The sequence below is a fragment of the Eschrichtius robustus genome, chromosome 10, assembly GCF_028021215.1.
Source record: "Eschrichtius robustus isolate mEscRob2 chromosome 10, mEscRob2.pri, whole genome shotgun sequence".
Classification (NCBI taxonomy): Eukaryota; Metazoa; Chordata; class Mammalia; order Artiodactyla; family Eschrichtiidae; genus Eschrichtius; species Eschrichtius robustus.
In genome coordinates this window covers 75242542-75260168 of record NC_090833.1, presented here as the reverse complement: position 1 = coordinate 75260168, position 17627 = coordinate 75242542, and the positions used below count along the sequence as shown (strand labels likewise).

General features: G+C 35.0%; 1 protein-coding gene across 2 annotated transcripts in view; it reads left to right on the top strand.

The window, feature by feature from the left end:
* Positions 1 to 17627, top strand: part of CAAP1 (caspase activity and apoptosis inhibitor 1) — a 55022-nt gene that overhangs the window by 3106 nt on the left and 34289 nt on the right. For both annotated transcript variants that reach the window (XM_068552445.1, XM_068552444.1), the window contains exons 2-4: positions 1790 to 1990; positions 2833 to 2917; positions 3819 to 3894. In XM_068552445.1, the coding sequence (XP_068408546.1) occupies positions 1790 to 1990; positions 2833 to 2917; positions 3819 to 3894 (362 nt within the window). The remainder of the gene's footprint in view (positions 1 to 1789; positions 1991 to 2832; positions 2918 to 3818; positions 3895 to 17627) is intronic.

Here is a 17627-nt window from a genome sequence, read left to right as displayed (position 1 = left end):
GGCTTCTCTCACCTAGCATATTTTTTTTTCAGAGTCTGCCCATGTTTTAACACATATCAGTACTTCATTTCTTTTTGTAGCTGAATAATATTTCATTGTGTGGCTAGTACCACATTTAATTTTTTCATTTATCAAATGATAGACATTTGGATTGTTTCCAACTTTTGGCTATTATGCATAATGCTGCTGTGAGCATTTGTGTGCCAGTTTCTGTGCAGTTTCTGTGTAATTATGGTTACATTTCTTTTGGATATATATCCAGGAATGAAATTTCTGCATCGTATGGCAACTTTATAAGGAACTACAAACCGTTTTCCAAACCAGCTGCACTATTTTATATTCCTACTAGCACTCTATGGGAGTTCAGTTCCTTTACATCCTTGCTAACACCTGAATTGCTTTGTGAGCAATTAGAACAAGAGCTAACCTTTGCTTTTTCAGTGTAATTATCATAGTATTCTTTAAAATTAGCCTGTTTTTAAACTGCATTTTAAACAATTGCATTAGAAAGTATAAAAAGGAAACCTACTTGAATAATATAGTTAGGGATTTTCCTTAGGAAATGACTTTTAAATTGATACCTGAGTTTGTTGATCTTGGGAGTATAGAGTGATGGGGAAGTGGGGAAGAAAGACTCTCCTAGACAGAAGAACAGTGTGTACAAAAGCCCTGCCTGTATGAAATGAAGGGAGAACACTTTATGTTTGAGTAGTTCAGACAAGGTCGTTGTGTTTGGAACACAATGAGTATGAAGGACCTAATAGACTATATTACCCTAAGAACAGTGGGAAGTCATTGACAGCTTATATCAGTAAATAGGAAGGATGAGTACATGTGCATTTTATAAAATCCATTTTGGTGACAGTATACAAAACAGATTGGCAAGACCTCAGATTAGATGTAGGGAGTCCAGTTAAGTGCTACAGATAATCTAGGCAAAAAGAGGATGGTACCTTGGATCAGGATTATGGCAGTAGATTTGGAGAGACTGGATAGATTTGGGAGATAGGAAGTAAAATTGATTGAAATGTCTTAAATTACTTGCCTGCTTTGAATATCATTAGATATATAACAGTTTTTAAAATGATAGAGACTTCCCTGGTGGCCCAGTGGCTGAGAATCCATCTTCCAATGCAGGGGACGCGGGTTCGATCCCTCGTTGGGGAACCAAGATCCCACATGCCGTGGGGCAACTAAGCCTGCACGCTGCAACTACTGAGCCCATGCGCCTCAACTAGAGAGCCTGCGCGCTGCAAACTACAGAGCCCGTGTGCTGCAACTAAGACCCAATGCCACCAAAAATAAATAAATAAATATTTTTAAAAAAGAAATCTTTATTTTAAAAAATGACAATAGCTTCTGGTAAGCAATGATACTTTATTATATAATATTTGTGGTTTATAACATTTTTGCTGCTATCCCATTTCTTTTTATGAATTAAGAAGAATGACAACGCATACATAAAATTCTTGGGTGAATTGTCTACTGGAGGAATATCGTATTCCACAAGTCTAAAATTGTAGGAAATCATTCAGTATTGAGTATATTTTCATTTGTGTGTCCTAAGATATTATCTCTTCACTTTTTCTCAATTTATTGATAATTACAGAGTGGAGAGTAACTTCAAAGAATACTGAGCAATTAAATAATCTTTCCTATGGTTTTAAATAAATAATTTGTGCAAAAAAAGAATTTGGAAATGTTTAACGAAGATTTTATTAAATGAAAATGTATGACATTATAGACATATTTCTATTGTTTAATGGTTCTTTATCTCTTTTAATTTTAGGAAGCCAAATATCTTTTGCCAACTCTGGAAAAAGAGTTATTCTTGGCAGAGCACAGTGACCTTGAAGAAGGTGGATTAGACCTGACTGTGGCATTAAAACCAGTTAGTTTCTATATATCAGACAAAAAAGAAATGCTTCAGCAGTGTTTCTGTATCATAGGAGAGAAGAAGTTACAGAAGATGCTTCCTGATGTGTTAAAGGTACTTCATTACATACATTATCAGGCTATCCACATATACAGAAATATACAAACACTTTTTTTATAGCAATCATTTTACTTAATGGAAATTATAATTGGATGTTTTCAACTAATATGAGCTACTTCAAAAAGATATAAAGAAGGGATTTTGTAGAACCGTAAATGGCTTTGTCTATTTAAAAATTTGCCAGGAAGAAATAGGGTACTTTACTATATTTAGGTAAGGAATTTTTTGACCTTCTGGAAATTATTCTATTAAATACAGGCAGTTTAAGTAACTAAGTTAGAGGTATACTGATTCTTTCTGGTGCTTTAAGAAGTAGTGTACTGCTGTGTAAGAGTATGCAATGATAGTTGGTAATAGCCTATATTTCATTAAATTCATAAATGTTTTCATATATTTATCTCTGAAAATTATTCAGGGAAATACATGGTATTCTAATTTTACAGATGTGGAAAAAAGGCCGTGGACAAGTTAAGCCCAACATCATATATATCTAAGATGTATGGAACTAGGACTTGAATATTTAAGCCTTTAGAGGTATTACCTAACATAAGTAGGCTGCTATTAAGAATATCTGGGCACCTACTTATTCTTCAGTTTGTTCTTTCATAATAAACATGACTTTATATATCCAAATCAAAACTCTATAAATTATAATGTTTACATGTTAACTGGCAGGTCTTCACATTTCATCCCAGAAAAAAATTTATGTGACTTTTAATTTGTTTTACTGTAGGATTTTGCTTAGCAGACTTTCTTTTTTTAAATGGTTGCTGTTTTCTAGTTTACATTGGTGCTGTGTTATATAAATGCATTTTTTAAAATGTCATTTTCTTTAGAACTGTTCAATAGAAGAAATTAAAAAACTGTGCCAGGAACAGTTAGAGCTCCTGTCTGAAAAAAAAATCTTGAAGATTCTTGAGGGTAAGAATGCGTATTTCTACCTTCTGGTAACTTAGTGGTTAATACTATGCTTAGCATAAATCCTGAGGTATTCTTTTTTTTGTTGTTTTTTTTTAACTTGACTGTTACTTTAATTTTATTATGGGGTAATCACTGAGTATTTTTACCTCTGTTTGTACAGAAATATAGTTTACATATCAGAATAGCATCTCAGGAATGGACTTTTTGATGTATGTATGGTTTTTCCAAATCAGTTGTGTAGGTAAGAACATTAAGTTTGTGCACAATAAAAAAATGAAATAAAAAATGTTTACCCAAAATGCTGTAAAAAAATTACTTATTGAGAAGGCAAAGCCTTCTCTTAAAATATTTTAAAATTTTCTGCTTTATATTCTTACTGCTTTTAATTATCTGTTGAATACCATTTCTGCTCTAATAAGTCCCAAATGCAGAGTTAGAAGAATTGCCAACATTCATCTGTCTGCCTGAAGTAAGACTCTTCTTTGTATATATTACCTGTAGAATTTTGGATTTTAAAGCTTTTCTTTTTGGACTCTACAAGGATATTAGCATTAGCATTACAAGAGAAGGAACAAAAAAATGGAGGATTTCAATTTCCAGAGATAACATCTTTTTTAAATGTAAAATGGTAATAGATGTATACATGTGTGTATAGTTTGTAAGTATTATATGTACACACATTCTTGCTTATATATATTTTGTACATTTATAAAATAGATAAAGGGAAGGCAATGACAAATACCTAATAAGGCATTTTAAATATAGGCAATTAAAGATGTCATCTTTCAGCAACTCTCAAGTTTTTTAATTGTCAGTTTATACATGACACTTTCTGTATAATGATTAAATCACTCTGACATTCTATGAGCATGCTTTCTGTTTTTTTTATGTCATTCGTAAGGTGACAATGGTATGGACTCTGATGTGGAAGAAGAGGCAGATGATGGCTCTAAGATGGGATCTGATTTAGTTAGTCAGTAAGTTAAAAACTTTCATTTTTATTTCAGAATTTCTTTGTTATCCCTTTGGTGATTTCTTACCTCAAGAATGTGATTGTTTTTCTGTGTTATATTTATATAAAGTGATTCAACAATGTTGGATTGATTTTTTTTACTTGTAATGATTAGTCTTTTTGGTATACATGAGAATGAAGTTAATTGCTTTCAGGATTAAGGTGATTTTCTTAAACTACTGCTCAGATATAGGACTGCAACAATGCCAACCTCAAGCAGAATCACATTTCTCATTTGGAATTTGAATATACGTATCACTAGTGATACCCACTGTTTATTAAGTATTATACTTACTCTACCAAACATTATGTTAGTAGTTTAGAAGACTTTATCTCGCTGAATATCTTCTACATACCTATTAATGTTTGGTGATAATAGCTTCTTTTCACAGCTGAGATAGTAAGGTGGTTCACTTTATATAGGTACATATAATTTGATTATTGTGATGATGAAAAATACCTGATGTTTTGGGATGCTGACTAATCAAGAAGCAACATGCTAATTTCTTTTTCTAGATTATTCTGCTCTGCCATGGGCTCATCAAACTTTCACCAACTGATTTTATTATCTATTGATGATTTTTGACTAAAACAATTTTTTTTTTGGTAGTTGCCAAAGACTGACTTTTATCTCTGTTTGCAGAGTTTGGCTATAGGCAGTAGCACAAATAAAAACAGATAACCAGAGGCAGTCGCATAAATAAGTAGCACATATTTAACCTGAAACCTTGAGTATAATTTCATTTCTAATACAATGCTATTGGGTAAGTATCACTGAAAAAAGATAATTTAATTTCATGTTATAACTGTAGAGGGCATCAAATAATCTACTTATACTGAAGTATTGAAGAAATCATTGTATCTTGGTTGCCTCATAATCAGTAGATTTTTGGTCATCACATACATCTTGCCTAGGAGTGTCACGGGATGATTGATACTTACCCACAGAGTAGAAAATGTACACATTTCTAAAAAGTCTTGCTATTGATTTTCCTTCAAAATACTTAGCTTTAAATTGTCTATGTAGTATGCTAATCTAGTTCAGATAGTTTAACCATTTACAAGGCTTGTCACTTTTTAGTACTTTTTAGTTTCTTTTTTTTTTTCCTTTTTCTTTTTATTTATTTATTTATTCATTTATTTTTGGCTGCGTTGGGTCTTTGTTGCTGTGCACAAGCTTTCTCTAGTTGCAGTGAGCGGGGGCTACTCTTCATTGCGGTGCGTGGGCTTCTCTTTGTAGTGGCTTCTGTTGTTGTGGAGCACAGGCTCTAGGCGCGTGGGCTTCAGTAGACGTGGCACGTGGGCTCAGTAGTTGTGGCTCGCGGGCTCTAGAACGCAGCAGGCTCTGTAGTTGTGGTGCATGACGGGCTTAGTTGCTCTGCAGCATGTGGGATCTTCCTGAATCAGGGATCGAACCCGTGTCCCCTGCATTGGCAGGCAGATTCTTAACCACTGCGCCACCAGGGAAGTCCTTAGTTTCTTAAATTATCTAAATTAACCGTCTTGCTTCTTGATGTTTCTTACAGAGCATCAACTTCTGCTTGATTACATTTGTTTGCCTTTATTTAAGGCAAATATTTTGCCTCTTTGTTTGCCTCTGTTTATTTTTCCCGGTTTTTGAGGTGTTGTCGAGTTTAAGTCCTTTATTGTTCACACCTGAACATTAATGCTACCTTTTTTACTGTTAGAAGCCATTTGATGGATAGCCAATCAGATTAGAAACTTAATTCTCTTAAAAAAATTTTTTTTCTAATGAAAAAAATTTTTGGTGATTAGATTCAAAGTGACTATTGCGAAGAACCCACTTTTACAATGTTACTGTAAGACAGATCATGTTAGCTTTTAAATGCTGCAATGAGCAGGTTAAGCAATCACAAATATTACCCAAAACTGTCATAGTAGCCACTTGTGGACCTGATAAGTGCCAGATCATTGGGATTCTTTTGAGTTATTTGAGAATATAGGCTTTAAAAAAAAAAAAGCTACAAGATGCCAAATAAATAATAATACTAAGCTAGAAGATGCCAAATAAGCTAAAGATGCCAGATAAATAATAATATTAAAGCTAACACTTACTGAGCCAGTAAGTGTTGTATGCCAGACACTGTTCTAATCACTTTATATGCCTTCATTCACTCATTGGGTTTGTACAACAACCTTGTGAGGTAGGTGGTATTAGCATCATCATTTTACAAATGGAAAGATAAGGCCCAGAAAGATTTGTGTGCCTGAGGTCACACAAATGAATGTGGAAGTAGGAGGAATGTTAGTTCTGAAGAGATTATATAAGCATTCATGTTAATGGACCTGGCTTTAAGACACTTAACCTTCCCTAAAATCACTTTATACATTTGTAAAATGTGGGTAATCCTTGCTTCAATAGGATTATTGGGATTAAATGAGCTAATGTGACTTGTTTGTTATTATTTGTTTGCTATTTTATTATTAATAATCTTAGTTATGAATGGGGAGATATACTGCAGTGTGAAACAGTGAAGGTGGGACAAGGAGTTAATGTGAGAAGATGCTGGCTTTAGTGCATGTTCCTGACATTTGCTATGTGCTTTGTGCTTAAAGGGACAATTCAGTCCTGTTAATCTCTATAGAAGAGAACTGAACCTGGTGGGCAGACTTAAAAAAACTTCGTTCCAGTGCTTCAACAGAGGGCTAAGTTAGTTAACATGTTTGGTCCTTGGTGCTGAAAATTTCCATGTTTTTTATTACCTGCTGGTTTTTTACTCTCTAATAAATAACAGTAGTCTGAGCTGTCCAGATGCTGAGGGAACAGTTACGAGTAGGCAAAGACCAATTAAAGGAATTCAGTAATTTGAGAGAGGAAAATGAAGCTGAAGAAGTTGAATAGGTAGCTTCTGTGGAACACAGAATTAATAGACTATAGGAAAGAAAACTTTAACAAAATAATAAAAACTCTCAAAGAAATACAATTAGAGCACAAGTGTAGTTTTTTTTAAAAATAAATTTATTTATTTATTTATTTATCTTTTTATCTTTGGCTGCGTTGGGTCTTCGTCTCTGCACACAGGCTCTCTCTAGTTGCGGCAAGTGGGGGCTGGTGGCTTCTCTTGTTGCAGAGCACGGGCTCCAGGTGTGCGGGCTTCATTAGTTGTGGCACGTGGGCTCAGTAGTTGTGGCTCGGGCTCTAGAGCACAGGCTCATTAGTTGTGTCACGTGGGCTCAGTAGTTGTGGCTCGTGGGCTCTAGACCACAGGCTCAGTAGTTGTGGCACGCAGGCTTAGTTGTTCTGCGGCATGTGGGATCTTCCCGGACCAGGGCTTGAACCTGTGTCCCCTGCATTGTCAGGTGGACTCTTAACCACTGTGCCACCAGGGAAGTCCCCACAAATGTAGTTTTAGGAACTAAAAATAAATTCTGTATTCCTAAACTTAGGAGACAAACTGATAAAGAGGTTAGCTATGACTGGGGGCTACATCATTGTCCTAAGAAATCAAGTTGAATAAATAAATACAGAATAATAAAAAACCACACACAAAAAGTATAAATCCTTATGTGTAACTCATGGCTACCTGGAAGACAATTTTAGACCTATCCTGAACATAATAGAAATTATAGAAAGAGAAACAAATAGCTAGAAAAGTATTGAAGAAATGATAGAATTAGAATTTTTGGTTTAAAGACTTAAGACTGTAAGTGCAAGGATAAGGAGAAAACACCTGGTTATGGGCTGAATTATGTCCCTTCAAAATTCATATGTGGAAATCCCTAACCCCTACCACCTCTGAATGTAATCTCATTTGGAGATAAGGTCTTTAAAGAGGTAAATGGGACTTCCCTGGTGGTTCAGTGGTAAATAATCCACCTTACAATGCAGGGGATGTGGGTTCGATCCCTGGTCAGGGAACTGGGATCCCACATGCCGTGGGGCAGCTAAGCCCACGCACCACAACTACTGAGCTCGCACGCCTCAACTAGAGCCCACGTACCTCAGACTACAGAGCCCATGTGCCCTGGAGCCTGTGCACCACAACTGGAGAAGAGAAAACGCGCACACCACAACTAGATAGAAGCCCGTGCACGGCAACAAAGAGCCCGAGTGCCGCAACTAAGACCTGACGCAGCCAAAAATAAAAATAAAATAAATAAACAAATAAATAATAAATAAATCTTTTTTTTAAAAAAGAGGTGATTAAGTTAATCCTATCTGATCGTTGTCCTTATAAGAAAAGAAAATTTGAGTACACTGGAAGACTCCAGGGCTGGGTACACACAGAGAAGAGCCATGTGAGGACACAGCCAGAAGGCAGCCATCTGCAAGCCTCAGAAGAAACCAAACCTGCAGACACCTTGATCTTTGACTTCTACCTTGCGGAACTGTGAGAAACACATTTTTGTCGTTTAAGCCAGCCAGCCTTTGGTATTTTGTTATGGCAGCTTTAACAAACAAATACAAACTTACATGTATGTGTGTGTGTATAAATTTCCCAGTGAAATTTTTTCCCCCAAACTTTTTATTTTGAAAAACTTCAAACTTATATAAAAGTTGAAAGAATGATGTAATGAACATCCATATACGCTCTACCTAGATTCAGCAACATTAACATCTTGCCATTTTTGCTTTTGCTCTCTCCTTATATTTATCCTTTTTCCCCAAGAGCCATTTGTATTAGGTTGCTAGAGCTGCCATAGCAGAATACCACAGACTGCCTGGCTTAAACAACAGAAATTTATTTTCTCACAGTTCTGGAGGCTGAAAGTCCAGATCAGGGTACTGGCAGGGTTGTTTTCTCTGAGGCCTCTCTCCTTGGCTTGCAGATGGCCACCCTCTTGCTGCCTTTTCACTTGGTTGTCTTTCTCTGTGTGTGTCCCCCTGGTGTCTCTCCCTGTGTCTTAGTCTCCCCTTATAAGGACACTAGTCAGATTGGATTAGCACCTACCATAATGGCCTTATTTTAAGTTAATTAGCTTTATAAAGGTCCTATCTCCAAAACAGTCAACATTCTTAGGCACTGGGGTTAGGGTTTCACATATGAATTCTTTGTGGGGAAACAGTTCAGCTCATAACCTATTAAAAAATAAGTTACAGATGTCATAACATTTCATGCTTAAACAATTCAGTATGCACTTCCTAAAAATAAGAGTCTTACAGCCACAATGCCATCATCACTTTTCAGAAATAAACAGTAATTTAAATAATATCATCTAATATATTGCCCATATAAAATTTCCCCAATTACTAAAAAAATTTATAGTTTACTTATTTATTTTAATTAATTAACTGATTCTGATCCAGGATCCAGTTGGAATTCATGTGCTCTGTTTGATTGTTAGTATTTCAAAGCTAAATTTAAAGAGAAGATTTAGATATGAGAGAGAAAAGCTTAATGACTAGCCCAGGAACTTAGTTCACATCTTAAAGGAGTTTTAAAAATAACAAAATAAACCAAAAGAAAGTTGGAAAAATGAAACAACAAAGGTAAACATTAAAACTAAGAAACAGAAAACAAAAGGATAATTAAATTTATATTTATTAACTTGATTTTTGTAAAGACAAGAAAATAAAATAAACTCTTCTTCGGTCTGATTAAGGAAGTAAGTAGAGAGCAATTAAAATTGAGATTAGTGAGAAAGGAGGAGACAGAATCATAGGCATGTATGAGTTTAAAAGAATAATGAGAATCCACATGCAGCATTGTATAAACAAACTTGAAGCGAGCAAATGTATGGTATTCTATCAAAATACAAATTAACCAAATTCTCCCAAAAGTGGAAAACTTGAAGAGATTAACGAAGAAGAAATTAGAAAGGTGAACAGAGATCTGTTGAAAAAGACAAGGTGAATTCACAACTGAATTATTATTTACATGAGTTGATACATGTAATGTGTTTACGGCTAATAAAGCATTCAATAATGCCATCTGTTAACTATTTTCAAACAGATTACACCTGTGTTATTTAAATTAGTCCAAGCCCTAGAAAAAGATGAAAAGATCTTCAGTTTACTTTATGATTTCTGCATAGCTTTAATATCCCAAATTTCATAAATAGTGCCAAAAAAGTGTGCGGGGGATTATAGGCCTTCTCACTTGTGAATATAGATATAAAAATTATAAGTACAACATTAGCATATAGAATCCAGCAGTGTATCAGTGGGTAATTATGCTACTGACCAAGTAGGATTTACTCCAGGAATTTACAGGAGACTTAATTAGAAAGTCTATTAGCATAATTCATTTCAACAAATTAAAGGAGAAAAATTACATGGTCAGATAAGTAGATGCTAAAAAGGCCTTTGCTAGTATTCAGCAGTCATTTCTAATATAAGCTGTAGGTAAAAAAGATATAGTAGAAAACTATTCAGATATGATAATGACCATTTTACCAAGCTTAACTACCCACTTGGTGAATTTAAATGACGAATCAGACAGGATCATTCATTTTCAGTGTTTCGATTGGAGGTTCTAGCAAATGCATTTAGACCAAAAAAAACCAAAAACACACACACACACACACACACACACACGCATGCAACATTGGTGGTGGGGAGTAATTAACTGGTCAAAGGCAGCTAAAAGAGATGGAATGATGGAAGCAGAGATTGGAGTGATGTACTTTGAAGATGGAAAAAGGCGCCACAAGCTAAGGAATGCAGGTGATCTTGCAGAAGCTGGAAAAGACAAGGAAATGGATTCTCCAGAAGAAATGTAACACTACCTACACCTTGATTCTAGTGTCGTTAAGACTAATTTGGGATTTCTGACCTCCAGAACTGTAAGATAATAAATTCACATTGTTTTAAGCCACTAAATTTGTGGTGATTTTTGTTACAGTGGCAATAGAAAACTATGCAAGGTACTTGATTAAAACCTAGACATAAGCCAGAGTTTTAGATTGTTGCCTGTAACCATAGAGATGTTTTGCTCAATTTAAATATTTTAAAAATTTTCAAATAGTTCCAACATTCAAAAATCAAGTGATAACACACCAAAGTTTGGATTTCTGAGTTGCTTGAAAATCAGATCAAGCAACCTTTCCTGAGAGGGCAAAATAAATTTGGAGCTGAGAGTAGGTACTCTCTTTTTGAGTGGCATACATATGTTTCATTTTGCCACATAGTACTTCATTTGCCTATGTGCTTAATGTACAGAATGTCTAGAAAATGAAACTCTGATTCAAGGGAAAATACATAAAGGCCAAAGGTTTGCCTTGGAACCAGTTCTGTCAGTTTGTCAGTGTCTTATCAACTGAGACATACACCTTTACCTTTTTATCCCAATTTTGATGAACAAAAAGAATTTTAAATAGGTCTAGATAAAGCAGTCTATGGTATTAAAGACACGTGAAAATTTTGATATTTTCTTTTAACGGCAACCTGTGTGCTTTTATTGTGGTGTTTATGGGAAAGGACATAACATTAATAGCTTCTTAGAATTATCTAAGAAGCTGTAAAGTGACAACCTTCAGTATGAGGTATATGTATGCGTATGTGTATGTATATGGTATTTAATATGCCCTATGTAAATTACTTTTCTTGTAAACCATTAAAAGTTTGAAAATACAGAAGTACACACAAATGTTTATGCACAAGGGAAAAAAATCTAAATTTATATTTTCAGTTTTATATGATCTCCTCACATTGTTAGCTTTATATTTTTAAGTTATATTTATCTTCTAAGGTCAGCTTTCAAATACATGTTTTTTCCCCCAAGCTCTTTTGATCTCTACTGCTTTTTAAAATTTTGATTGCTTACTCATACTTACTTTACAATAGTTCTTTTTTACTACCTAAAGGAAAAAGAAAGTAGTAGTTATAAGAAATTTTTGACAGTGTACTACTTTGAAACTTGAAATTAGTGAGTGTTAACATAACAATTTTAATAGGAATGAGATGCAGGAACTATGAAGATGGAACATTCGTAGTTTCTAAATACCTTCATTTTTAAAAAGGTGAGGGATGGGATTGTCTGTCACTTTAGTTCACCTTAGGTAAGTAAATGAGCAACTTTGTATTGTACTGAGATAGTCTAAAAATTTTAGCATTTATAATTTTGCAGTGTTTTAAAACTTAGATATTGTGACAAGATTTGCACATGTTACAGATTACAAGTTGCTTAACAAGAACAACAATTTTAAGTAAATAAGGTAATATGCCTGGAATCAGAGCACTCTCTTCATTTGGAAAAGAAGCTTTATTAGAGCTAAAGTAGCACTAAAAATGAGAACAGGTATTAGCTTGGCCTATAATGTGAGATGATTACACCCTAAAGAATATGTTTGTAATGAAATTTAAGTCTTGAATAGTGCAATAAAATAATCAGGATTGAGGTTTTATATAAAAAGAATAAAAATACAAACACTTTAGGGAAATCTTAACAGTGTTTTAGAATTGATTTAATAAATACCTTTATGAATTTTAAATTAATATGCTTTTAGTGAATGATATTGAGGGAGACGTCAGTGGAAATGAAGTTGTAGTTCTCTGTGGATAATAAGCAGTGATGAGATAATATCCCAGTTCTAGAAGGCAAAGAAATTTAAAAATCGAGATTCTCAAACTAAGGTATACTGCCAAGTAGGTTCTGTAGGAGTGTTCTGGAACTATTGATCCTAGTCACTGCTCCTTAGCAGAGGATGGGCATGTTCTAAATTAGTTATTATCAGATTCTAGTTTTGGATGATTAACTTCCTGAAAAAGTAAGATACTCCTGAACAGGCCTTAGAGCTTTTAGGTAATACATATAATTTGAACAACAACCCTAATAGTGATACGTGGTAGAACTCTGATGCTGTTTGTTAGTTGAATAAAAAGCGTTAGTTTTTCTTTTGTTTTTAGTAAGGGAGACACATTCATGTCCTTTTTGATGAGTTAGAGCTGTCTTGTGGGTTCAGCTCAGCTGGCATTAGAGTACTGAGTTTGATTTGTTCCAATTCAAGCAACGCAGTCCTTGGATTACGTATGTATAAGTAACTTTCAAAGGGGCAATAGTACTCAGCCAAATGCTGAACTCTCAGTAAGTGTCAATAAAACTAAACTTGTTGGGAATAAAAGAGTCCTTCATAAACTGCTATTATTAAGCTTCAAAGGAATAAAGCATTTGAATAAAATTTACAGTGCTCCGGAGCATTGTATTAATGGGCAACATAAATCTACAGTACGTAATTAAGTAAACATTTTTATCAATAGATACAAAAATAAGCCTCAGGTAGACCCTAGACCCGGGCTCATTAGGAATAATACCTTCAGAAATTGACCTGTGATTCATCTAACTCATATAACCCACTCTGGAATGTATGAGATTGTTTTGTAACAGTTACTTGTTTTAACTCTATTATGAAAAATTTCAGTGTACGATGAACGCTTGAATACCTATCACCCACTATGTTTCCTCCCATATTATTTTTAACCCCCTCCTTTCAACTTCTTTCAACTTGATAACTTTGAAGCAGATCTTGACCCAGTTCTTTTTAAATATTTAGCAAATAGGCACCTCTCTAGAATCTTTAGAACATTCCTTGGAATGGGAGGGCCTGAGCTTCTCAGAGGTCTTAGATAGGCTCTTCATTTGAATTGCAACTGTGTTTTCCGTTGGGGAATTTTGAGGGTCTTGGGAAGGATTTTCTGGTTTTGTAACTGTCTACACACACAAAAAATCTTTCTTTGTGTTACAGAAAGCTGATTTTTAAACTGTATCTGTTGTTGTTTTCCCATCAGTCATTTTAATGCCTCATCTTGCTGCTCAAGCACTAGATTAGATGTAAGCAGGTAGTTTTCCTTTTCTCTGCTCTTCACTTATCACTTTTTAAAAAAATTTAAGATTTTCTTAATCACTTATCTGATTCTTTGTATTAACTGTCTTTTCCATTTCACTTGAAAAATAAGTTCACCGATGTTAAGTGCACTAAACTGTTTGTTAATGATTATTCTTTAATACGCTGGTGCACTTCTCCCACCATTTGAAGTTTTTGCTTACCAAGAGTCACATGTATTTGTTTCCAATGCAGTTACTGTAGTTTTACAATATAGTTATATGCAAAAACAGGTGAAATATCACTATAAAAAGATTATTTGATCACGCTGAATGCTTTGGAAAAACTCAAAGTGCAGTTGTTTTTAGCTGTGGGATAACAACAGTAAAAGTTTGGGCAGCACTGTATAAATAAAAAGGGTTATTTTTTTCTGCACTCAGATTTTTGTGTTTTAAATAAGCCAAAAGTAGAGATGTAATCAATGGCTTATATGAGTAGGATGAGCCTGAACTCTTTTCCATGGATTCATATCAAAGATAAGGCTTCATATCCAAAGACTGATGAATGAAGATACATTTCTGTTTTAATTTAACCTAAAAAGCTTAAATTATATATGTAACTTTTTTTTTCTTTTTCTTTTTTAACATCTTTATTGGAGTATAATTGCTTTACAATGGTGTGTTAGTTTCTGCTTTATAACAAAGTGAATCAATTATACATATACATATATCCCCATATCTTTTCCCTCTTGCGGCTCCCTCCCTCCCACCCTCCCTGTCCCACCCTTCTAGGTGGTCACAAAGCACCGAGCTAATCTCCCTGTGCTATGCGTGCTATGCGGCTGCTTCCCACTAGCTATCTATTTAACATTTGGTAATGTATATATGTCCATGCCACTCTCTCACTTTGTCACAGCTTACCCTTCCCCCTCCCCATATCCTCAAGTCCATTCTCTAGTAGGTCTGTGTCTTTATTTCCATCTTGCCCCTAGGTTCTTCCTGACCATTTTTTTTTTCCTTAGATTCCATATATATGTGTTAGCATACGGTATTTGTTTTTCTCTTTCTGACTTCACTCTGTATGACAGACTCTAGGTCCATCCACCTCACTACAAATAACTCAATTTCGTTTCTTTTTATGGCTGAGTAATGTTCCATTTTATATATGTGCCACATCTTCTTTATCCAGTCATCTATCGATGGACACTTAGGTTGCTTCCATGTCCTGGCTATTGTAAATAGAGCTGCAATGAACATTTTGGTACATGACTCTTCTTTTTTCTTTTTTTTTTTTAAACATCTTTATTGAAGTATAATTGCCTTACAATGGTGTGTTAGCTTCTGCTTTATAACAAAGTGAATCAGTTATACATATACATATGTTCCCATATCTCTTCCCTCTTGCATCTCCCTCCCTCCCACCCTCCCCATCCCACCCCTCTAGGTGGTCACAAAGCACCGAGCTGATCTCCCTGTGCTATGCGGCTGCTTCCCACTAGCTATCTATTTTACATTTGGTAGTGTATATATGTCCATGACACTCTCTCACCCTGTCACATCTCACCCCTCCCCCTCCCCATATCCTCAAGTCCATTCTCTAGTAGGTCTGTGTCTTTATTCCCATCTTGCCACTAGGTTCTTCATGGCCTTTTTTTTTTTTTTTTTCCCCTTAGATTCCGTATATATGTGTTAGCATACTTTATTTGTTTTTCTCTTTCTGACTTACTTCACTCTGTATGACAGACTCTAACTCCATCCACCTCATTACAAATACCTCCATTTCATTTCTTTTTATGGCTGAGTAATATTCCATTGTATATATGTGCCACATCTTCTTTATCCATTCATCTGTCGATGGACATTTAGGTTGCTTCCATGTCCTGGCTATTGTAAATAGAGCTGCAATGAACATTTTGGTACATGACTCTTTTTGAATTATGGTTTTCTCAGGGTATATGCCCAGTAGTGGGATTGCTGGGTCGTATGGTAGTTCTATTTGTAGTTTTTTAAGGAACCTCCATACTGTTCTCCATAGTGGCTGTATCAATTTACATTCCCACCAACAGTGCAAGAGTGTTCCCTTTCCTCCACACCCTCTTCAGCATTTATTGTTTCTAGATTTTTTGATGATGGCCATTCTGACCGGTGTGAGATGATATCTCATTGTAGTTTTGATTTGCATTTCTCTAATGATTAATGATGTTGAGCATTCTTTCATGTGTCTGTTGGCAATCTGTATATCTTCTTTGGAGAAATGTCTATTTAGGTCTTCTGCCCATTTTTGGATTGGGTTGTTGGTTTTTTTGTTATTGAGCTGCATGAGCTGCTTGTAAATCTTGGAGATTAATCCTTTGTCAGTTGCTTCATTTGCAAATATTTTCTCCCATTCTGAGGGTTGTCTTTTGGTCTTGTTTATGGTTTCCTTTGCTGTGCAAAAGCTTTTAAGTTTCATTAGGTCCCATTTGTTTATTTGTGTTCTTATTTCCATTTTTCTGGGAGCTGGGTCAAAAAGAATCTTGCTGTGATGTATGTCATAGAGTGTTCTGCCTATGTTTTCCTCTAAGAGTTTGATAGTGTCTGGCCTTACACTTAGGTCTTTAATCCATTTTGAGTTTATTTTTGTGCATGGTGTCAGGGAGTGTTCTAATTTCATACTTTTACATATATCTGTCCAATTTTCCCAGCACCACTTATTGAAGAGGCTGTCTTTTCTCCACTGTATATGCTTGCCTCCTTTATCAAAGATAAGGTGACCATATGTGTGTGGGTTTATCTCTGGGCTTTCTATTCCTGTTCCATTGATCTATATTTCTGTTTTTGTGCCAGTACCAAACTGTCTTGATTACTGTAGCTTTGTAGTATAGTCTGAAGTCAGGGAGCCTGATTCCTCCAGCTCCGTTTTTCGTTCTCAAGATTGCTTTGGCTATTCGGGGTCTTTTGGGTTTCCATACAAATTGTGAAATTTTTTGTTCTAGTTCTGTGAAAAATGCCAGTGGTAGTTTGATAGGGGTTGCATTGAATCTGTAGATTGCTTTGGGTAGTAGAGTCATTTTCACAATGTTGATTCTTCCAATCCAGGAACATGGTATATCTCTCCATCTATTTGTATCATCTTAATTTCTTTCATCAGTGTCTTGTAGCTTTCTGCATACAGGTCTTTTGTCTCCTTAGGTAGGTTTATTCCTAGATATTTTATTCTTTTTATTGCAATGGTAAATGGGAATGTTTTCTTAATTTCACTTTCAGATTTTTCATCGTTAGTGTATAGGAATGCAAGAGATTTCTGTGCATTAATTTTGTATCCTGCAGCTTTACCAAATTCATTGATTAGCTCTAGTAGTTTTCTGGTGGCATTTTTAGGATTCTCTATGTATAGTATCATGTCATCTGCAAACAGTGACTGTTTTACATCTTCTTTTCTGATTTGGGTTCCTTTTATTTCTTTTTCTTCTCTGATTGCCGTGGCTAAAACTTCCAAAACTATGTTGAATAATAGTGGTGAGAGTGGGCAACCTTGTATTGTTCCTGATCTTGGTGGAAATGGTTTCAGTTTTTCACCATTGAGAATGATGTTTGCTGTGGGTTTGTCGTATATGGCCTTTATTATGTTGAGGTAAGTTCCCTCTATGCCTACTTTCTGGAGGGTTTTTATCATAAATGGGTGTTGAATTTTGTCAAAAGCTTTCTCTGCATCTATTGAGATGATCATATGGTTTTTCTCCTTCAATTTGTTAATATGGTGTATCACATTGATTGATTTGCATATATTGAAGAATCCTTGCATTCCTGGGATAAACCCCACTTGATCATGGTGTATGATCCTTTTAATGTGCTGTTGGATTCTGTTTGCTAGTTTTTTGTTGAGGATTTTTGCATCCATATTCATCAGTGATATTGGCCTGTAGTTTTCTTTCTTTGTGGCATCTTTCTCTAGTTTTGGTATCAGAGTGATGGTGGCCTCGTAGAATAAGTTTGG